At 35.8% G+C, this 22500-nt stretch overlaps 1 protein-coding gene across 1 annotated transcript in view; it reads left to right on the top strand.

The window, feature by feature from the left end:
• The window catches only part of LOC111060399, a gene marked incomplete at its 3' end in the record, with an annotated part of 114911 nt that overhangs the window by 9536 nt on the left and 82875 nt on the right, over positions 1-22500 (top strand). Inside the window, 4 exon segments of the mRNA XM_039441188.1 lie at positions 6139-6330; positions 10432-10644; positions 11846-11991; positions 13917-14241. Coding sequence (XP_039297122.1) covers positions 6139-6330; positions 10432-10644; positions 11846-11991; positions 13917-14241 — 876 coding nt within the window.

Here is a 22500-nt window from a genome sequence, read left to right on the forward strand (position 1 = left end):
AATTTTTTTATTTTCCCAAATATCTCGAACAATTTTGAGTTTAGGCTAGCAAATGACTAGACATTTTTTCTTTAGAAAATTAGAGAGATTGAGTGTGAGACAGTTTTCTCAAGGGTGTGAACTCAACAAATATTTTTCGCTTAGAGAGAGATCACCCCCGCCTCTCGAGAGGAAACTCCTAAGACTTCTTCATTTTATGTACAACCCTATTCAAGATCGTATCTTCATGTCAAATGTACGGAGCCCTGTGTTAAATCTCTCAGAGGCTGGATTGGAATTTCTCAGCTTGTCTCTGAGAAGAATGGGGCTATAGAACGGGGAAAGATGGGAAATAAATAAAAATATAAGTGAGGACAAGAAGAATGGAGGATTAGAACTGGGAAAGATGGGAAATAAAGAGGGAAAAAGATAAAAGATATGTAAGGACAAGAAGAATGGGGAAATAGAACGGGGAAGAGATTGTCAGTTTGATGTAAGGGTCAGCATTCCTGACTAGCAATTGGGAGGTACCGGGTTCGATTCCCGGGCTAGCAACTAATTTTTGGATAGTAGTTCTCATCGAATTTCCATCTAGCTGTTAACCCTGTTGTCAATGTCTGCAGTAGCAGAAGTCTTCGGGGTGATTTACAGCATTTATTTAAAATTTTCGTTCAATAATAATTTTATATTAATTAGCATTTGAATAAATGCATTCTCTATTTAATTCCATCTGTAAATAGAAAAGGTAAAGATTGGAAATAAAGAGGGAAAAATAAAAGTGAGGACAAGATGAATGGAGGAATAGAACTGGGGAAGATAGGAAATGAAGAGGGGAAAAGATATGTAAGGACAAGAAGAGTGGAGGAATAGAACAGGGAAAGATGGGAAATAAAGAGGGAAAAAGATATGTAAGGACAAGAAGAATGGAGGATTAGAAAAGGGAAAGATGGGAAATAAAGAGGGGAAAATATAAGTGAGGACAAGGAGAATGGAGGATTAGAAAAGGAAAAGATGGGAAATAAAGAGGGAAAAAGATATGTAAGGACAATAAGAATAGGGGAATAGAACTGGGAAAAGATGGGAAATAAAGAGGGCAAGAAGAATGGAGGATTCTAAAAGGGAAAGATAGGAAATGAAGAGGGAAAAAGATATGTAAGGACAAGAAGAGTGGAGGAATAGAACAGGGAATGATGGTAAATAAAGAGGGGAAAAGATATGTAAGGACAATGAAAATGGGGGAATAGAACTGGGGAAGATAGGAAATGAAGAGGGAAAAAGATATGTGAGGACAAGAAGAATGGAGGAATAGAACTGGTAAAGATGGGAAATAAAGAGGGAAAAAGATATGTGAGAACAAGAAGAAGAGAAGAAGAAGAGAAGAAGAGAAGAAGAAGAAGAAGAAGAAGAAGAAGAAGAAGAATTAGAAGAAGAAGAGTGAGAGAAAGAGTTGTCTGATCAAAGACCCTCTTTCCACGTTCAAAATCAAGATGCAAAGAAGCATTCAAATAAGAAGGAATCACGACTTCTGTGCCTTCTTTGGTAAGTTTCACTTCATACTGTCTGCATAGTTTGAATGGAAAGCACCAATGTTATAACACAAGGAGAGCTGCCAGGTGGTAAGTGAGTCTAACCATAGTGAGAGTGATTGCAAACTTTCAGTGTAAGTTGAATGGGTGGCGGTTAGTGGTGGAGATGAGCATCTAGTGACAGTGTGAAGTGAAACACGTTCCGTAGTGTAGTAGTTCTTTGGAAGGTCTGCTTTGGGAATTTGGGAATGGAGCTGAGGGACATTTTAGTGTCAGGCAAATTTGGGTTGGCACCTCTGAAAAGGGGCTACAGAAAAGGGCGCCAACCTTTCATGTCACTTTTTGCGAATTTGTGTGTGTGAGGAGGTGTAGGAAGAGGATGAGGAGGAGGAAGAGGTTGGTCGAGGAGGAGAAGGAGGAGGAGGAGGAAGAGGTTGGTGGACGAGGAAGAAGAGGAGGTTGGTAAAGGAGGAGAAGGAGGAGGACGAATAAGAGGTTGGTAAAGGATGAGAAGGAAGAGGAAGAAGAAGAGGTTGATAAAGTTAGAGGAGGAGGAGAAGATGGTGGTGAAGGAGGAGGAGGAGTTGGCGAAAGAGGTGGAGGATGAGGAGGAGTTGGGGGAGGAGGAGGAGGAGGAGAAGAAGATGGTGAAGGAGGAGAAGGAGGAGGAAGAAGTGGAGGTTGGTAAAGGAGGAGGATGAAGAGGTAGAAGAAGAAGTTGGTAACGTAGGAGAAGGAGGAGGAAGAAGAGGTTGGTAAAGAAGGAGGATGAAGAGGTAGAAGAAGAAGTTGGTAAAGGAGGAGAAGGATGTGGAAGAAGAAGAGGTTGGTAAAGGAGGAGGAAGAAGAGGATGGTAAAAGAGGAGAAGGAGGAGGTAGAAGAAGAAGTTGTCAAAGGAGGGGAAGGAGGAGGAAGAAGAGGTTGGTAAAGGAGGAGACGGAGGAGGAAGAAGAGATTGGTAAGGGAGGAGAAGGAGGAGGTAGAAGAAGAAGTTTGCAAAGAAGGAGAAGGAGGTGGAAGAAGAAGAGGTTGGTAAAGGAGGAGGATGAAGAGGTAGAAGAAGAAGTTGGTAAAGGAGGAGAAGGAGGAGGAAGAAGAAGAGGTTGGTAAAGGAGGAGGATGAAGAGGTAGAAGAAGAAGTTGGTAAAGGAGGAGAAGGAGGAGGAAGAAGAAGAGGTTGGTAAAGGAGGAGGATGAAGAGGTAGAAGAAGAAGTTGGTAAAGGAGGAGAAGGAGGAGGTAGAAGAAGAAGTTTGCAAAGAAGGAGAAGGAGGTGGAAGAAGAAGAGGTTGGTAAAGGAGGAGGAGAAGGAGGAGGAAGAAGAAGAGTTGGTAAAGGAGGAGAGGAGGAGGAGGAGGAGAAGAAGAAGAGGTTGGTAAAGGAGGAGGATGAGAGGTAGAAGAAGAAGTTGGTAAAGGAGGAGAAGGAGGAGGAAGAAGAAGAGGTTGGTAAAGGAGGAGGATGAAGAGGTAGAAGAAGAAGTTGGTAAAGGAGGAGAAGGAGGAGGAAGAAGAAGAGGTTGGTAAAGGAGGAGGATGAAGAGGTAGAAGAAGAAGTTGGTAAAGGAGGAGAAGGAGGAGGAAGAAGAAGAGGTTGGTAAAGGAGGAGGATGAAGAGGTAGAAGAAGAAGTTGGTAAAGGAGGAGAAGGAGGAGGAAGAAGAAGAGGTTGGTAAAGGAGGAGGATGAAGAGGTAGAAGAAGAAGTTGGTAAAGGAGGAGAAGGAGGAGGAAGAAGAAGAGGTTGGTAAAGGAGGAGGATGAAGAGGTAGAAGAAGAAGTTGGTAAAGTAGGAGAAGGAGGAGGTAGAAGAAGAAGTTGGCAAAGAAGGGAAGGAGGAAGATGAGGTTGGTGAAGGAGGAGAAGAAGGAGATAGAAGAAGAAGTTGGCAAAGGAGGAGAAGGAGGTAGAAGAAGAGGTTGGCAAAGAAGGGACGGAGGAAGAAGAAGTTGGTGAAGTAGGAGAAGGAGGAGGATTAAGAAGAGGTTGGTAAATGAGTAGGAGTAGGAGGAATTGGAGGGAGTGGAGGAGGAGGAAGAGGTTGATGATGAGGAGGAGTTGCGGGAGGAGGTGAAGGTGAAAGAGGAGGAGTAGGAGGGTTAGTTGTTGGAGGAAGAGGTTTGTTGATGAGGAGAAGGAGGAGGAAGAGGACGATGAGGAGGAGATGATGATGAAGGAAGAGGAAAAGGAGGAAATAGAGGAATAGGAAGTGGTGGTGCTGGAGGAAGAGGAGGAGAAGATGATGGAGTAAGAGGAGGAGGAGGGGTTGAAGGAGTTTAGCAGAGGAGGATAAGATTAGACTAGATTATTTATTAATAAAGATTACAATATATGCTGGCTTATGCAGTAATAAATTCAGAGAATTTTGAACTATTTTTCATAATTGAGATGAATTATTTTGTTAATTAGTTATTAATTCTACATTGTTAAAAGACGATCTAGCATAAGAGCAAAGCGAGAAAGAGATAGCGCTATCCGCTTTGTTTAATGATAGACAAGGATAGCAATCAAACACTGCCATTATAACGTGGACCTCACTATAGAAGTGATTCTCACTCAGCTATGAACCTTCCATGTTTGTCTCAAAAACTCGTTGTGAATTCCAACGAATTGGAAAACATGCAGTTTTCATCGAGGCTGGGTAACCCTTTGTTGTTCAACTGCCTGTATTTGATCGCAAACATGTTTCTTTCACTGTAAACACACTGCAAATCACATCATGTTTTCTTCCGTTATTTTCCGACTTTTACCACATTGTTACAGTCCTTTGATCATTAACCTCTTTTTGATTGCTGGCTGTCACTTTGTTTGAGTGACATTCGCGCCAATATTTGAAATGACCGTTATTTTTAAACTCCCGCCTTTGTTTGGAAGTGACCGTTATTTTTTTGAATCTCCAGCCTTTATTTGTAATTCAACAGCTTTCTGATTATCAGCTGTGATTACAATGATTACTGTGATTGACGTTTGTCACTTTGTGTACCAATATTTGGAAATGACCGTTACTTTTCGAATCTACCGCCTTTGTTCGAAAATGACCGTTATTTTTTAATCTTCCGCCTATGAAAATGACCGTTATTTTTTTTTTCGAATTTCCCTCTTTTATTTGAAATTCAACAGCTGTCATTACTATGATTGATATCTGTCACTTTGTGTGCCAATATCATATCATATCATATAATAATTTATTTTCTTTATTCATAAATTTGTACAGTGTATACAATGAATAGTGTCATAAATATATATCTTTGATTAGATACAATTAAAAATAAAATACATAACAAATAAAACATCTACAGAATACAACAATACAAACATACAATACAATTCAACTCATAGGAGCTGATCTCATTCGTTCAGATATTCTTCGATATTATAAAAAGCTCTTCCAGTTAAATATCTCTTTAATTCCAATTTGAATTTATTGGGATTCAGCTCTTGTTGGATTCGCGTCGGTAGCTTGTTATAGAACTTGGCTCCTATGTATGTGGGCTTCTTCTTGCAGAACTCAAGTCTATGGCTTTGCAAATGTAAAAGTTTATCTCTGTTTCTAGTGCTGTACCTATGATTATGTCCTGACGTCAAAATATTTCCAAGATTTTCTTTCACACTCATAATTGTCTCAAAGATGTAAAGACTGTAAACTGTCATTATATTCAAGTGAGCAAAATATTCTTCAATGTTCTTCAAATTTTTGAAATGACCGTGATTTTTGAATCTCCCGCCTTTATTTGAAAGTGACCAGTCTTTTCGAATCTCCCGCCTTTATTTGAAAATGAGTGTTGATTTTCGAAATTCAACATCTTTTGACAGTCAGCTGTCAGTTAATATTATAGATTGACACAGGGCCTCCTAAATACTTAGGAGGTCCTGCTCGAATCTCCTGCTTGTATTTCAAAATGACCAATATTTTGTAATATTCCCCTTTATTTGAAAACTAGCAGGTATTGAAAACAAACTAATAATGTATTTTAAGATACGAATCAGAAAAAAAGAGAAGAATCAGGCCTATAACTATCCTCGGTTAATTAAGAATCTATATATGCAAAATGTCAAGTTAATGAGTTGAGTAGTTGAGACGTGATGATGCGTCATAAGTGAATTTCCTGTCCCCTACGTGTATAAGCCCGTTCTTTACTTTATTATAGTATAGATTTTGACAGTCAGCAGTCAGTTATTATTGATTGACAACTTCCCTTTCCTTGACAAGTGGATAGCATAGCCTATAATTTTTATTCATTCATAACTATACCTTCATTGTATTATCATTCATCCTATCATCATCACCTAGGCTTAAAATACTTCTAGAAAGTCGCCTTTGTGAAATAATAAATAAATTAATAATAATAGATTATTCTTATAAAATTATCATTCAAACAATGCTTACAGTTGTAGGACAGTTTTGAAATCAAAATTTGGTTATGTCTCTTTTTTAACACAAAGTGCCAGTTGCACAAAAGCCAGTTAAGTTTTAATTGTGTTTAATTCTACAAGAACTTTAAAAAAATTCTTCTCCGATTGGTTCTCGTAAAATTAACAACGATTAAAATTCAACCGGCTTTTGTGCAACAGGGCCAAAGTTTGCCATGTCAGTTATTCTTTTTTTTATCAATTCCTCCATTCTTCTTTGTTTCAGGCAATGATAAGTCGACTAGAGTTGGGGGCGGGTCAGGACAGGAGGCAGGAAAGAAGAATGGAGGAGAAGGAGGAACGGCCGATAAGGAAGGAGGAGGCACAGGTGGAGGAGGAGGAGGAGGAGTTACTGGGAATGCGGGAACTGGAGGAGGAGTTAATGCTAATGGACGAGGAGCAAATCAAGGAGGAGGAGGTAAAGGAAACATTTAAAACAAAAATAATGATGTGAAATTTTGAATAAGCTCATCACATCTATGACTTATTGTGGCCTTGTCTTGTAAACACATTCTTTACCTTTACAGAATTTTCCTGTCAAATGCTTTTGACAAGTCCAAAAATTGTTGCCAGATGTATTTCATTCTCAAAATTAGCCTGTAATTGTCAGGTTTCCACTATGTCCAGACAACCTTCATGCAAGAATATTTCTATTTGGTATCCAGAATAAATATTTATAACAATTTTACTACATTAAGCTGCTCTAGACAGGTCCAAAAGCTGTTGCCAGATGTGTTTGTCAGGTTCTTACAACATATGTGCTTCATTCTCAAGTGTTTATTGGTTCTTGACATTCTTCAGACAACCTCGTTGCAAGAACACCATCTTCTGATATCCAAAATACAATACTTATCACAGGTGGTAATTGTCAAGAAATTGCTGAAGTTTAGACGATAACTAGATAAAAATTTGATTGGTTCTAGGCACAATTTCTACTATCAATTAGTCTTCATTTGATATTCAAAATACAATATACAAAAATTTGTATATTTATTACAATAATACCATCCGATTACAATAACATTTTTCCAACAAGCCCAAAATATTTGCCAGATGCTACTTTCAAAATCAGTCTGTAATCGTTAATTTTTCACAATGTCCAGACAACCTCGATGCAAGAATATCTTCGTCTCATATCCAAAACACAATACTTATCACTCCAAATTACATTAATATCAATCTAATTAAATAACTTTTTGTGTAGTTGAGAAGTTGATATTGTGGTAATTATTCATATTGAATGAAAAAGACTAAAAAATTGTCAAAAAACCACTGATTTATTGATAATTAGAAAGACCGGTTTCGGTTACTACACCATTGTCAATCTCTGATAAACTAAAACTAAATACAAGAGCAGCAGAATTTATACTAGTAGGCGAGTACAGCGTACAGCTATTGGTTGAGGGCATGAACGCCTGCCATTGGCCTAGCTAGACAGTCTCCTCCCACTCAACGGTGTGACAAAATGGCGGCTTAAGCAACAGAATCGCCATGATAATAAAAGTTATTTTAGTAATATTATTTAGTAAAGTTATTAAGTAATTTTAGTAATGTCGAAAGCATTTTATTTAATTAGAATGAAAAAGACTAAGAAATTGTCAAAAAACCACTGATTTATTCATAATTAGAAAGACCGGTTTCGGTTATTACACCATTGTCAATCTCTGATAAACTGAAACTAAATACAAGAGCAGCAGAATTTATACTAGTAGGCGAGTACTGCTATTGGTCGAGGGCATGAACGACTGCCATTGGCCTAGCTAGATAGTCTCCTCCCACTCAACGGTGTGACAAAATGGCGGCTTAAGCAACAGAATCGCCATGATAATAAAAGTTATTTTAGTAATAATTTTTATTATCATGGCGATTCTGTTGCTTAAACCGCCATTTTGTCACACCGTTGAGTGGGAGGAGACTGTCTAGCTAGACCAGTGTCAGGCGTTCATGCCCTCAACCAATAGCTGTACTCGCCTACTAGTATAAATTCTGCTGCTCTTGTATTTAGTTTCAGTTTATCAGAGATTGACAATGGTGTAATAACCGAAACCGGTCTTTCTAATTATCAATAAATCAGTGGTTTTTTGACAATTTCTTAGTCTTTTTCATTCTAATTAAATAAAATGCTTTCGACAAATCTAAAAATTGTTGCCAGATGTAAATTTATTCTCTAAAGCTGACATGGTTTCACAAAGTCCAGGCAACCTTCATGCATGAATATAATATATCATTTTATAATCTATATATATAAAAGCGAAATGGCACTCACTCACTGACTGACTGACTCACTCACTCACTCACTCACTCACTCACTCACTCGCATAACTAAAAATCTACCGGACCAAAAACGTTCAAATTTGGTAGGTATGTTCAGTTGACCCTTTAGAGGCGCACTAAGAAATCTTTTGGCAATATTTTAACTCTAAGGGTTGTTTTTAAGGGTTTAAAGTTCGTCTTTTAGCATGTATATTCTTCTTCTCTCAATCTCTTAATTATAATTGAAATTTCCATATCATATGTTACTATAGAACTATAATCTAGATAGAGTACCTCTTCGAAACAGTTGTTAACTGGCAACTAAATTAATAATTTTGTCAGGTTGGCATTAAGTTGAGTTGACTTTGTTAGGTTGGCACCAAGTTGAAGATTTAAATGCATTTATCGAGGAAAAATTGATTGGGCACTGCTACTTCAATCCTGGGAATATTATATTACTAGCCGTCAGGCTCGATTCGCTCGCCGTATCCGTTTAGCCAGACGTTTAGTCTGGACCCCCGACTGGATTGTCCTAACATGATAAAAATGCAGGCGAGCGAAGCGAGCCTGCTAATCTCATTCTTGGACAATCCAGTCGGGGGTCCAGGGGGCGGAGCCCCCTGGCTAGACGGATATGGCGAGCGAAGCGAGCCTGACGGCTAGTCTATAATATAATAAAGGAAAGAACTGGCTTATACACGTAGGGGATAGGAAATTCACGAATGACGCATCATCACGTCTCAACTACTCAACTCATTAACTTCACATTTTGCATATGGACTCTTAATTTACCGGGAAATGTTATAGCTGGACCATTTTCAATCCTTCAAGATTTCATTAGGTCAAGTTTTCAATCAGACCCTTGCGGAGCATGGGTTACCTGCTAAAATATACTATATTCATCTAATATCCAAGATACAATATTTATCAGTTCAACCACAATAAATTGCTTTGATTTGATTGTTCCTAGGCAAAATCTCTCTAGACAAGTCCAAAAATTGTTACCAGATGTCTTTCATTCTCAAAATTAGGCTGTAATTATCAGGTTTTCACCATGTCCAGACAAACTCTATGCAAGAATATCTTCATCTGATATCCAAAATACAATATTCCTCAGTTTAATGAGGAATTCATTATGCACAATGAAAAGCTGAAGTTTAGATGATAAATAGACGAAATTTGATTGGTTGTAGGCACAATTTCTACTATCAATTGGTTCACCGTCCAGATTTGATATCCAAAATACAACATTATAACAGTATTTATTACTTAATCACTGTAGAATAGAACCAATTCAATTACAATAAAAAGCTATTTCGACAGGTCCAAAAATAGTAGCTTCATGTCTTTTATTCACAAAATTATGCTGTAATTGTCAGGTTTTCATAATGTCCAGGCATCTTCAATGCAAGAATATCTTCATTTGATATTGAAAATACACTATATAACTATTCAACTACAATAATACGACATTAAATTACAATAAAATGCCTAGTCCAGGACAAGTCCAAAAATTGTTGCCAGATGTGTTTTATTCTCAAGTTTTTGTTTGTTCTTGACTATCTTCGGACAACCTCGATGCAACAATATCTTCATCTGATATCCAAAATACAATATTCCTCAATGAATAACTGGAGTTTAGACGATAAATAGATGCAATTTGGTTGGTTGTAGGCACAATTTCTACTATCAATTAGTTCACTGTCTAAATTTGATAACCAAAATACAATATATATAACAATAAACTACAATAATACCAATCTCATTAAGCAGGTAACCCGCGCTCCGCAAGGGTCTATTTCAAAACTTGACAAACTGAAAACTTGATGTAATGAAATTTTGAAGAATTGAAAATAGGCATATAACCATCCACGGTTAATGAGAATCTTTATGCTAAATTTGAAGTTAATCAGTTGAGTAGTTGAGACGTAATGATGAAACTTGACAAACTGGAAGCTCGGCCTACTGAAATTTTGAAAAATTCAGAATAGGCCTATAGCCAACCTCCTCGGTTGAGTAGTTGAGACGTAATGATGCGTCAAACATAATTTTCCTATTTATCTCTTTTCTGTTTAGGGCTACTTTTATAGAAATAGAAAGGAAAATAAAAATAAAAATCTTAGTACCCTTTTTGAAATATTTAATCACAACATGTTTCGGACATTGATGCCATTTTCAAGACTTATAATTTTCCTATCCCGTACGTGTATAAGCCAGTTCTTTCCTTTATTATAGTATAGATGGATAAAATTTCGTTGGTTTCTAGGCACAATTTCTACTGTCAATCCGTCCACGGTCGTCTCTGTCGCTGGGGGCGGCTCTGTTGGCCTTAACCTCAATCACCACCTGTCCGGCATTGTCTCCTCTGCAGGAGTTGCCGCCCCCTCCTCCTCCGCTGCTTCCGCCTCCTCAGCAGCTGGAGGAGGGGCAGTGTCAACAGAGTCCCAGACCACCAAGAAGAAGGAGAGCGTCTTTGCAGGTGAGCGAATGAGATAGATGTCTAATATGTCAAATCAAGACCAAGTAGGCTACCATTAAAAAAGTTTTTTTTTATCATTTCGGGTTACCGAGATACACAGTTTTGAATATAGAAATTGGCAATTTTTTCGTGTATGGAAATATGGGTTCAAATACACTCAAGGAGGAATTTTTCAATTTTTGATCACATTTCAGTTGAGAGCTGTAGTACGAGGAGATCTGATCATTCTGTCAAAAGTTATATGTGTTTAAAGTTTTGATACTTGACGTATCCTTATGTAACCCCCCTCCCCCCAAACACGAAATACTGAAATCGAACACTGCCATTATAACATGGCTACTAGACAGCACTGAACTCACAAGGAGGTTGAAGAGAACAAAGCCCTTCGAGTTGGTGTAGTGCTAGTGAAGTGAAAAAGTATATTAATTAAAAGTGTAGTGAAAGAATTTAAAGTAGAAGAATTATAGATTAGAACTGTAGGCTTCACTGGAAGACTTTAGCAATACAATTTAATATGTTAGGATAAAAAATAAGAGAACAAAATTAATGGTTAGTCCTAGTGACTAGTTTTAATAGAAATAATAAAAAAAAAATATCGAGAGACAAAAAATTATAACATGGACCTCACTATATCTTATCAAATGATTTTCAGAAATCAATTTTTTTACAGAATATGAACTATATCAGCATCTTCCAGGTTAGTATGAATGTGAACATGTGCCAATAATAAATTGACTTTTTGTGTAGTTGAGAAGTTGATTTTGTGGTAATTTTTCATATTTATTTATTTATTCACTCTTATGGCTTTTATCGGCAGAGAGATCCTTTCGATAATACTGCCTTGCCGTATTACCCAATGTCATTTCCTATCAACACTCAAGTTTATAGGTTATATATTGGGTTCTTCATTTCTCTCACTAAAAATTTGCACTTTCACTTCCTGAGTTCCTATTTTAAGTTGATTTTGTGGTTATTTTTCATATTGAATCAAAAAGACTAAGAAATTGTCAAAAAACCAGAGATAAACTCAGAGATTGACAAGGGTGTAATAACCAAAACCGGTCTTTCCAAGTATTAATAAATCTTTGGTTTTTTGACGACTCCTCAGTCTTTTTCACTCAAAATAAATTGACTGGCAAGACGTGTTATAATTATTATGAATTAAGATTTATAATTTTTTAATTTGTTGGTGTTGTTGTAGGACTTGGAGGCGTCGGAGGGGGGGTTGGAGGAGGAGTTGCTGGTGCGAGACAGCTGGTGCAGCAACTGGTGGACAGCGGTATAATATGCGCTGGCACCAAGTCCACCATCAGGGTGGTCGACACCCTCAATTTGGGCACCTCTCAGGTAAATTTCACTCTATTATTCATCAAATCAATGTTAAATCATTTCAAAATATATAATATTTTCTTTTTCCCAGAATATTTTTGTTGATTGAATGTTGATAAAATTTTGTTGTTTTGTTGGTTAAATTTTTGTTGATTAAAAGGTGGTTAACACCTTCAATTTGGGCACCTCTCAGGCAAATCTGATTTAATTATTCATCAAATCAATATTAAATGATTTCAAAATATAGAATATTTTCTTCTTTTACAATAATTTTGTTTTTTTTGTTGGTTATTTTTTTTTCAATTTTTTTTGTTGATAAAAGGGGGTTGACACCCTCAATTTGGGCACCTCTCAGGTAAATTTGACTTATTTATTCATTGTATCAATGTTCAACAATTTCAAAATATATAATATTTTCTTCCTTTTACAATATTTTTGTTGATGAAATTTTGTTGGTTAAATTTTTGTTGATTAAAAGGTGGTTAACACCCTCAATTTGGGCACCTCTCAGGCAAATCTGATTTAATTATTCATCAAATCAATGGTGAATGATTTCAAAATATATTATCTTTTCTTCTTTTTACAATATTTTTGTGGACTAAATGCGGAAAATCCACAGCCTTAGGGCTGTACTCATAGAAAAGTTTAACCTGACTCCTGGTCATCTTGGCCATAGGAGACAACCTGTACCCTTGTAAAAATATACCATTGCCATCAAGTTGTCAACCTGACAACTTGGTGCCAACTTGTCATGACCGTAAACGACACGTCGCACACTCACGTCAGAGTGTCACCCCGACTACTCTTGTCTTCTGTACTTGCAGGTTATTGTTTGTCGGCACCGTTCACGACAGCCTGACACCTTGCACACTGGCGTCAAGGTGTCACCCGGACAACTTGTCACAGTCACAGGCCCGGGCCCCAGTTGGCACAACTTACACCCCGCGGCATGAGGAGGGGGGGGTCAAGCAATTTTTATCACTGGTTATGATGTAGAATTGAATTCAAAGCACTTTTGGTTCAGTACAGTAACATTTTCCTGTCAAACGCTCAGTTCGGGAGATATTTGCTGCTTTTGCTAATTTTAGTACAAATTTTTTCGAGTTTGTTGAAAGCAGAAAAAATTGAATGAACCTCTTAATGACTGAACCAGATGTAGAACACAATAATTCTCTACACACATTTTGATCAGTTATATATTTTTTTTTTTGACAAGAAAATTGAGCTTAATGCTAGGACAGTCAAATTTTCATCCATCAATGAATGATGGTAGATGAAGCTATCAGTCTGGTTATCAACTGAGGTATTACCAATTTAGTCTGGTAATTAATATGATGATATAGTATCTTAAGTCACATGGATGGGACCTTTGTCACGGGGCCTTTTGCAGGCAAAAATGTTTCTACTCGAGGCATTAGCTGAGACTAGAATTTCATTCGAGCACTGCAAAAGACATTCACGTCCATGTAACATACACTATTTTTTGTGATAATAATCTAAAGAAGAATAATCGAGAAATAGAAAACATTAACTGCTTGTGATGAAGTTACTACATGCATCCTATGAACATAACCTAGTTTACAAATTCTGAATCATCAATATTGTGGAAGTTGACAAAACTTCCACCTGGAGCGCTGAAGGTGGTTTTTTGTAGCAGTTTTGCTGTTACTATTCTGGAACAGGAAACATATGGTTAAATTACAGTAGAGTATGCTGTAATGAGAATCATATGTTTATTTGTTCTGCAAACAGCTGTTTACCGGCTTGATTTCATGCATGGAAAACAGCTGAGATTGAGTGACTTTGACAAAAACATATAAACAGAAATTGCTCGTTTAATAGTATAGGATTTTATCAAATTTATCAATTTTCAAATTTTATCAATTTTCCAATTTCATCAATTTCCAATTTCATCAATTTTCAAATTTTATGATTTATTTCAGGTAAACCTGATCCGTGTAGTGCAGCCTGAAGGCGGTGGCAACCTGATAATACCTGTGCAGGCTAGACACCGTATCACCCAGACCACCTCCCTGCCTCAAGGCCAAACAACCACCCTCGACAAGGCTGCAACAGCTGTGCTCGGCCCGGCAACACAACAGCTGTTGGGCGGAGCAACACAACAGCTGTTGCGCATCCAGTGCGGCACAACAGCTGATCAGCAAACCAATCAGCTGATTACAACTGACAACCAGCAGCTGGTCATACTCACGCCGTCTCAACATCATCAGCTGGTCAAAGAGCAGGGCACTACGATTACTACTAATGGTGAGTCGAGTTTTTTTGAAGATTTTCTCAATTTATTTTGGTTTTTAAATAATTATATTTCCTCTGGTTGTTGTTCTTGTTGTTCATGTTCTTCTTCTCCTCCACCTTCTCCTTCTCTTTCTTCCTCTTCTCCTTCTTCTTATTCTTCTTCTTCTTCTCCTACTCCTACATATCCTCCTTAATCTATTTATCTATTTTTACAATGCAAATAACACTAATGTAATAACATTGGTAGATAAAATAATAAGGTAGTCCTTGTGCTATTTTTCTTCCAAATTTATAGATGACAAAGTCCAAGATAAGGTTAGAATTTCACGTGTACAATTTATATAAAATTTTGGTCCAATATAAACATTAAAACTATAAATTTTGAATTTAGATGGCTTAAATTGATAAATTAATTAGAAATATTCCACTCAATTACCACTTTTAACGAATAATATTGAGTTATTTAAGAAATTTGGAACTATTCAAGAAACACAAACTCGTAAAAACTGAACTCATTGGGAAAACTAATTTTTGCTCATACATTTGGTCATCTCCGGGTTTTGGGCATATACATTTGGATATCATCCTACATGTGGTTTCGGGGATTTTGTTATTTCCAATTCTTATCACCTTTCTTCTTCTTGTTTTGTTCACCCTTTACCCTTGTTTTGTTCTTCTTCTACACCTCTTCTAATGTTTTCCTTCTTCATCTTCTTTCTCTCATTCTAATTCTTCTCCTCCTCTATCTTCATTCACTTACTCTTATTTGACTACTTATCCTCCTTTTACTTGTCTAAGTTCTTCTCTCTTTTTATTTACTCGTTCTTCTCATTTCTTCTCCATCCTATTCTACGCCTCTCACTTTTTCTCGTTTTTCTGCACAATTCCTTCTTCTTGTTCTCCTTCTTCCTCTTTTTTCCTCTCCTGATTTTTCTTTTCCTTCTTGTTTTCCTTTCATTTTATTAACTCGTTTTTCGCAATTTCCACCTCACACTACTCCTCCCTCCACCTCCTCCTCCTCCTCCTCCTCCTCCTCCTCCTCCTCCTTCTTCTTCTCCTCCTCCTCCTAATCGACAAACTGTGTACACTATAAACACATTGATAATTGCTTTGATTTCACCACTGTGATTACGACATTTAGTCATGCAAGGTCTTTCTCTCTTCCTCTTTCTTCTTCTTCTTCTTCTTCATCTACTTTTTAAACCACTACTACTTCTTCCTCTTCTCCCTTTTCTTCTCCTCATACTCTTCCTTCACGTTTCTTTTCCTCCACTACTTTTTCTTCATCATCTTCTTCTTTTTCTGTCCTTTATTCCTGCCTTACTACAGATCCTTGTCATTTTCCTCCTCCTCCTAATCCTCCTCCTGCTCTAACACCTCCTCTCCCTCCTCCTCCTTCTTCATCATCTACTTTTTCTTCTTCTGCACGCTTCTTCTTCTTCTTCTCCCTCTTTCTTCTTCCATCCTATATCTCCATCTTGTTCCTCCTCCTCTCCTTCTCCTCCACCTCCTCCTCCTCCTCCTCCTCCTCCTCCATCATCGTCCTCTTTTTTCTTCTTCACCGACTTCTTCTTCTTCTTCTTCTTCTTCCTCTTCTTGTTCTCCTTCTTCCTCTTCTTCTTCTTCTTCTTCTTCTTCTCTTCTTCTTCTTCTTCTTCTTCTCCCTCACCTTCTTTTTCTCTCACAGCACACGAGGCAGTGTAAAACCGTGAGGTAAACAAAACTCGATGAAAAAAAACCGACAAACATGGACGATTTAAGTGCTCTTTAACTCCACGTCACGTCAAACTTTGTTCAATGCTTTTAATTCCGCTCTTTTAGAGCGCAAATTAGTCAAGCAATTCTAGTTCGGTTTTGTCTGGAATGTGTGCATAACTTCTAGATGATTATTTCAGTTTAAAACTATTTTCTAGTTTATAATTTGTAATATAAGCTACAAACTAAGGAAAGTAGTGAACTCATTTCCTGAAGTTAATTCCCATCTCGAATTATTATTTATTATTCTATTTTCACAAGAAAACACTGGATGTTTGATTGATTGATTTCATTTCATTTCATAATTTCTTTATTCATAAATTTGTACATTGTATACAATGAATAGTGCCATAAATATATATCTTTGATTAGATACAATTAAAAATAAAATACATAACAAATAAAATATCTACAGAATACAACAATACAAACATACAATACAATTCAACTCATAGGAGCTGATCCCATTCATTCAAATATTCTTCGATATTATAAAGAGCTCTTCCAGTTAAATATCTCTTTAATTCCAATTTGAATTTATTGGGATTCAGCTCTTGTTGGATTATGTCCTAACGTCAAAATATATTTCCAAGATTTTCTTTCACACACATAATTGTCTCAAAGATGTAAAGACTGCAAACTGTCATTATATTCAAGTGAGCGAAATGTTCTTTAACTGATGCTATGGGGTCTAGGTGTAAAATTACTCTTATAACTTGTTTTTGTGATTTGAGAATTGAATCCATGTTCTGATTTGAAGTAGATACATAAAGACTTATGCCAAAGGATATTATAGAGTGTATGTAGGCAAAATAAATCATCTTCCGCGTTTCCATTTTACAAAAGGGAGACATTTTTCTGAGAACATATAATCCACTCGATACCCGTGACAAAACCCTTATGACATGTTCTGTCCAATTCAAGTTTTGATCTACTATTAATCCCAAGAGCTTGGTAGAGGTGGACTGAGAAATGACTTTGCTGTCCAAATTTATTGAAGGAAAAAATGTTTTTACCTGCTGTGTAGTAAATGTCAATAGGTTCGTTTTACTCATATTAATTATTAATTTATTGTTCATCAGATGTTTTGCCAAAGTGGAGAGGTTTGATTCTGCTGTAATCTCAATTTCATTCTGGAATTTGGCTGATATTTTTAGGTTTGCGTCATCAGCATACAAAACTAGCTCACTATTGCCTTCCAGATATGGTATACCTTTCAGATAACAGATGAAGAGAATTGGTCCCAGAATTGAGCCTTGGGGTACACCGCACCTACTTGTTCTCATTTTTGAATTGAAGGTATTCCTGAATCCCTTGTGATTCATATGACTTATTTGAACAAACATTTTCCTGTTCATTGGAGATTGAGTACTTTATTTATGTAGATTACAATATATACTGGCTTATACACTTATATACAATAGCTTACAATACAACAAAATGATAGATGCATTTACATAATATAGACTAGGAAAATAATTATTGAACTGTATATGATATGAAAAAGCAATTTGGTATAACTATACAAGATAATATTGTAATGCATGTACATAAATTGGCGGAGCTTTGGACATATCAATGTCCATTCTTCGGAAAGAATATTCAAAGTATCCTTCCCACTAACTCTCTACCAAATTGATGGGAGAGATGCCTGTTTTTTTTTGTGGGTTTGAAGCATCTAAATTTGAAAATCTACTTTGTGAACATATTTAAGGACTGAAAATGTAGTGAAGTGAACAACTACAAGACTTGACCTATTTGGGACTATGTGTAACCTTATCTGAATTTGGGAGAGGAATAGCACAAGGTTATCTTATTTTTTTCTCTCTCTACCATTTTGATGATGTACTTATTGTATGAATCAATAAAGAGAGAAACTAAAGGGCCCCATACACTAGAGAACTGGATCGGCCTATTTGGTTCGGGGAACCAAGTTCGCGTAGGATTTGTCCCACACACTGTAGTGGGGAGAGCGAACAACCGTTCGTTACTTCAGTTTCTTTCGGGGTCTAGAGACGAGTGTTTCAAAGTTTGCAGCTGCTGTGGGAAGAAACATATATTGAATACTAGCCGTCAGGCTCGCTTCGCTCGCCATATCCGTCTAGCCAGGGGGCTCCGCCCCCTGGACCCCGAATGGATCGTCCATGAATGAGATCAGCAGGCTCGCTTCGCTCGCCTGCATTTTTCATTTGAGCATTTTTATCATATGTTAGGACAATCCACTCGGGGGTCCAGACTAAACGTCTTGCTAAACGGATATGGCGAGCGAAGCGAGCCTGACGGCTAGTAATATAATATTCCCAGGATTGAAGTAGCAGTGCCCAATCAAATTTTTCGCCATAAATGCATTTAAATCTTCAACTTGGTACCAACCTAACAAAGTCAACTCAACTTAAAGCCAACCTGACAAAATTATTGATTTAGTTGCCAGTTAACAACGGTTTCGAAGAGGTACTCTATCTAGATTATAGTTCTATAGTAACATATGATATGGAAATTTCATTTATAATTAAGAGATTGGGAGAAGAAGAATATACATGTTGAAAGACGAACTTTAAACCCTTAAAAACAACCCTTAGAGTTGAAATATTGCCAAAAGATTTCTTATTGCGCCTCTAAAGGGCCAACTGAACATACCTACCAAATTTGAACGTTTTTGGTCCGGTAGATTTTTAGTTCTGCGAGTGAGTGAGTGGGTGAGTGAGTGAGTGAGTGAGTGAGTCAGTCAGTGAGTGAGTGCCATTTCGCTTTTATATGTATAGATATATAAATAGAATATATTGCCCTGGCGGACGAACCGAACAAAGTTTTTAATCCAGATTGAAGACCAAGTTCGTCACGGATTTGGTTCGCGGTTCGCCAATTTTCCACATACACTGGGAAACTTGGTTCGCCCTTAAGGATACTCCTTTTACTATTTATCTCCCAAATTATTATAATATTTTAGAAGTCCGAAATGAGATTATGATTCCACTTTTCTGAAATTTAGTCCTTTTTCAACCAAAAACAACAGAAGATAAGAATTTTCTATTTTTATTGTTGAGAAACTGGATAGAAAGCACGAATATTACTATTTATTATTCAACGAAAATCCAAATCATTATTAAACAAATATTACACTTAAACCACTATTAATTGGCCTATTTTCAATTCTTCAAGATTTCATTACAAGTTTTAAAATATACCCTTGCGGAGCACGGGTTACCTACTAGTTTTGGAATAAGATTTAGATCGATGAAGGAGTAGAATTTTTGTTTGAGAAAAATAACAAGAAGAATGTGAATAAGAGAAAAGGAGGAAGGTGAATTACTCTAGAATAGAAAGAGGAAGGAGAAAGAAGAAGAAGAAAACGAAGAAGAAGAAGAAGAAGAAGAATTATGGAAAATGAAAACTGTAGAGAAAAATCAAAAACTAGGAAAGAAAATTGTCAACTATTTGGTGAAATATTCTAGAATAGGAAGAAGAAAAATAAGTTTAAAATGGAGGTGGAGAATGGGAAAACTGTAGGGAAAAACAAAAACTATAGTGAGGTCCACGTTATACTGGCAGTGTTTGTTTAGCAATGGTATTGCTGTCCTTGTCTATCATTCAACAAAGCGGATAGAACTATCTCTTTCTTGCTTTGCTCTGTAGCCACATCGTCTTTTAACAATATAGAATTAATAATTAATTAACAAAATATTCGATCTTTATTATGAAAATTCATTATGAAATCATTGAAAAATATAATTTATTGCTTAATAAAATAATTGATTATTTTAAATGAGAATGAACAGTTACATCAAGAAATCTGTATCAGCTACCGTCTATAGTCATTACCGTTATATACCATTCATTGACAAGACAGAGGATCGGCAACGTTGTTCTCCTATCTTTCTCCACTGCCATTATATCGTAGACCTCACTATAGGAAAGAACATTCTCAATTATTTGGTGAATTATTAAAACAAAAACACACATTTTACAAAAACTCAAATTCTACGCAGTTCCACCACCAGTGGTTCTTGCCCATTTCTTGGAGTAGTAATAATATAATAATATGATAATATAATAATATTATTATATAATAATATAATCCTATTATATTAAGCGAGCAATTTCTGTATTTATATATTTGGTTATTTATGTTTTACGGATCTCGAAAACGGCTCTAACGATTTTTACGAATCTTGGAACATAGTAGGTTTATGATATAAAAATTCGATTGTACTAGGTCTCATTCTTTGAAAAACTTGCTGAACGAAATTAAAAGGATAATTCATCCTTGGAAAACAGATGATAATTTCGTCGTCTCTCGATAACAGAAGATGCGTGTACCTGTGTGGGAGAGAGACAGAATTATTTCCAGCTGTGTAATCATAATCAATCAGCGAGAAATTTTATCTAGCTAGACAATTTAATCGATTTGATCAACATAATCTGATTGGTCGACATGACATAATAATCCTCCTAAACTAGAGTATATCATCATTTTCAAAGTTGATCATTATTTAACAATTTCTGACAAATTACACATTTTTCACAAAGTGATTAGTGAGTGTTATTTTGTTATTCAATTTGGTTTGTAAACCAAATAATAAATATCCATATAAACCATATAATATCCAAATAAACCATAATCTAAATTATAATTTTCTTGTTTTCAAATGTTCAAACAGAAAATTGAACCTGAATGAAAGTGTATGGAACATAACCTACTTTCTGAACTATTAATAGTGTATAAATCAAAATTCGGGGAAGAAACAGTTTTGGGCTGTGCCTGTTAGTACTTCCCCAATCATTTTGAAGAATTGTGTTCTGTTTATCAATAGTCAATAAATAAATAACGAGCGAAGCTCAGTGCCCCGATTTTAATGATATAATAATAAAATGGCCTTCATTTAATTTCACAAATAATTTCAATACAAAAGAAAGCAATATAAACATTTATTGTCAGTTTTTTTCTCCATGGTAAAGTACCATCTGGAGGACCATGGAATAATAAGTGTGTTGCTATGTCATTTTCAAGACTTTCAAAGTCTTTGATAGCTTCAGATGACAATGGAAATAATTTCGCTTGTGTTAATCTTATCTGAGAATCTATGAATCCATTTTGAATATTGAGCAAATAATCCCAAAATCGGGGCACCAAGCTTGGCACGTTATTTATTTATTGACTATTGATAAACCAAACACAATTCTTCAAAATGATTTTAAATGAATTCTTCAGATACAATTTAAACAAAAAATTTCGAGTTGAAAAGTTTGAGCATGAGAATCTCTACAATTAATGTTCAGTAACATTTTCACCTAAAATTAAAAATAAGCTCAAAATTCAAAAAAATGTGATTATCCAATTGCAAACTGTTTGGCAACTGTTGATTCTATTAAATGATTCACTATGAAGAGATAGCAGACTTCGTGTGTCTGCAGCGTTATTGCCCTGTCACCAGCTGCTCAAATATTTGAATAGTGGACTTGAGATGCGCGGGAACACTAGCGTCACGTGATCAATTTTCATAACGGCAAGGAAAGTTGTGTGAGTGCGCCACACCAGATTTTTATTCATTGATAAACAAAACACATTTCTCTAAAATGATCGTGTTTATATTTCACAGCTGGCTATACGTCATCTTATGAATTCCGGGGATGCGGGGATATTTTGATTTTTTACATACTCACTCGCTCACTCACTTTTTACTATCCACAGCTGTTTCAGCCAAGCATGAATTATCCTTTTAATGTCGTTCAGCGACTTTTCCAAAGAATGAGACCTAGTGCAATCGAATTTTTATATCATAAACCTACTATGTTCCAAATTTTGTGGAAATCGTTAGAGCCGTTTTCGAGATCCGTTGAACATGAATAACCAGATTATAAATATAAATATAAAAATACAGAGATTGCTTGCTTAATATAATAGGATACTCGCTTTAATGAAGCCCGATCCTTGAATATTCTGGTAAATTTTTTTAGAATAGGAAGAGGAATTAGAAGAAAAACAAGAAATGATTGATTGATTGATTGATTGAGTACTTTATTTATGTAGATTACAATATATACTGGCTTATACACTTATATATTGTTACTATATATATATATATATATATCTATATATATATATATATATATATATATATATATCTATATATATATATATATATATATATATTTTTATATATACACTTATTTATTGTTACTTTTACTTCATTCGATCAAAACAGATTCCATCTTTACCTATTTATTACTTCTATTTTAATAGCCTATAGGATTAGATATCATTATGACTATTATTACTACATTTATTATGATCATTATATTACATTATTTCACTGAAATCGGGACTATTCACTAGATATGAGTTTTCTACAACGAAAATCAATTATTTTTCAGTACTATTATAATTCATTATACCCGAATAAATTTAATAATAATGTATTTTGTTTGGTAATTATATTATTGTCATACAAATATCTGCATAATTTATATCGGCTAGCGCACAAGTTCTCAACTTATGCTTGTCGAGCCACGAATTGA

The sequence above is a fragment of the Nilaparvata lugens genome, chromosome 14 (assembly GCF_014356525.2).
Source record: "Nilaparvata lugens isolate BPH chromosome 14, ASM1435652v1, whole genome shotgun sequence".
In the NCBI taxonomy this organism is placed as follows: Eukaryota; Metazoa; Arthropoda; class Insecta; order Hemiptera; family Delphacidae; genus Nilaparvata; species Nilaparvata lugens.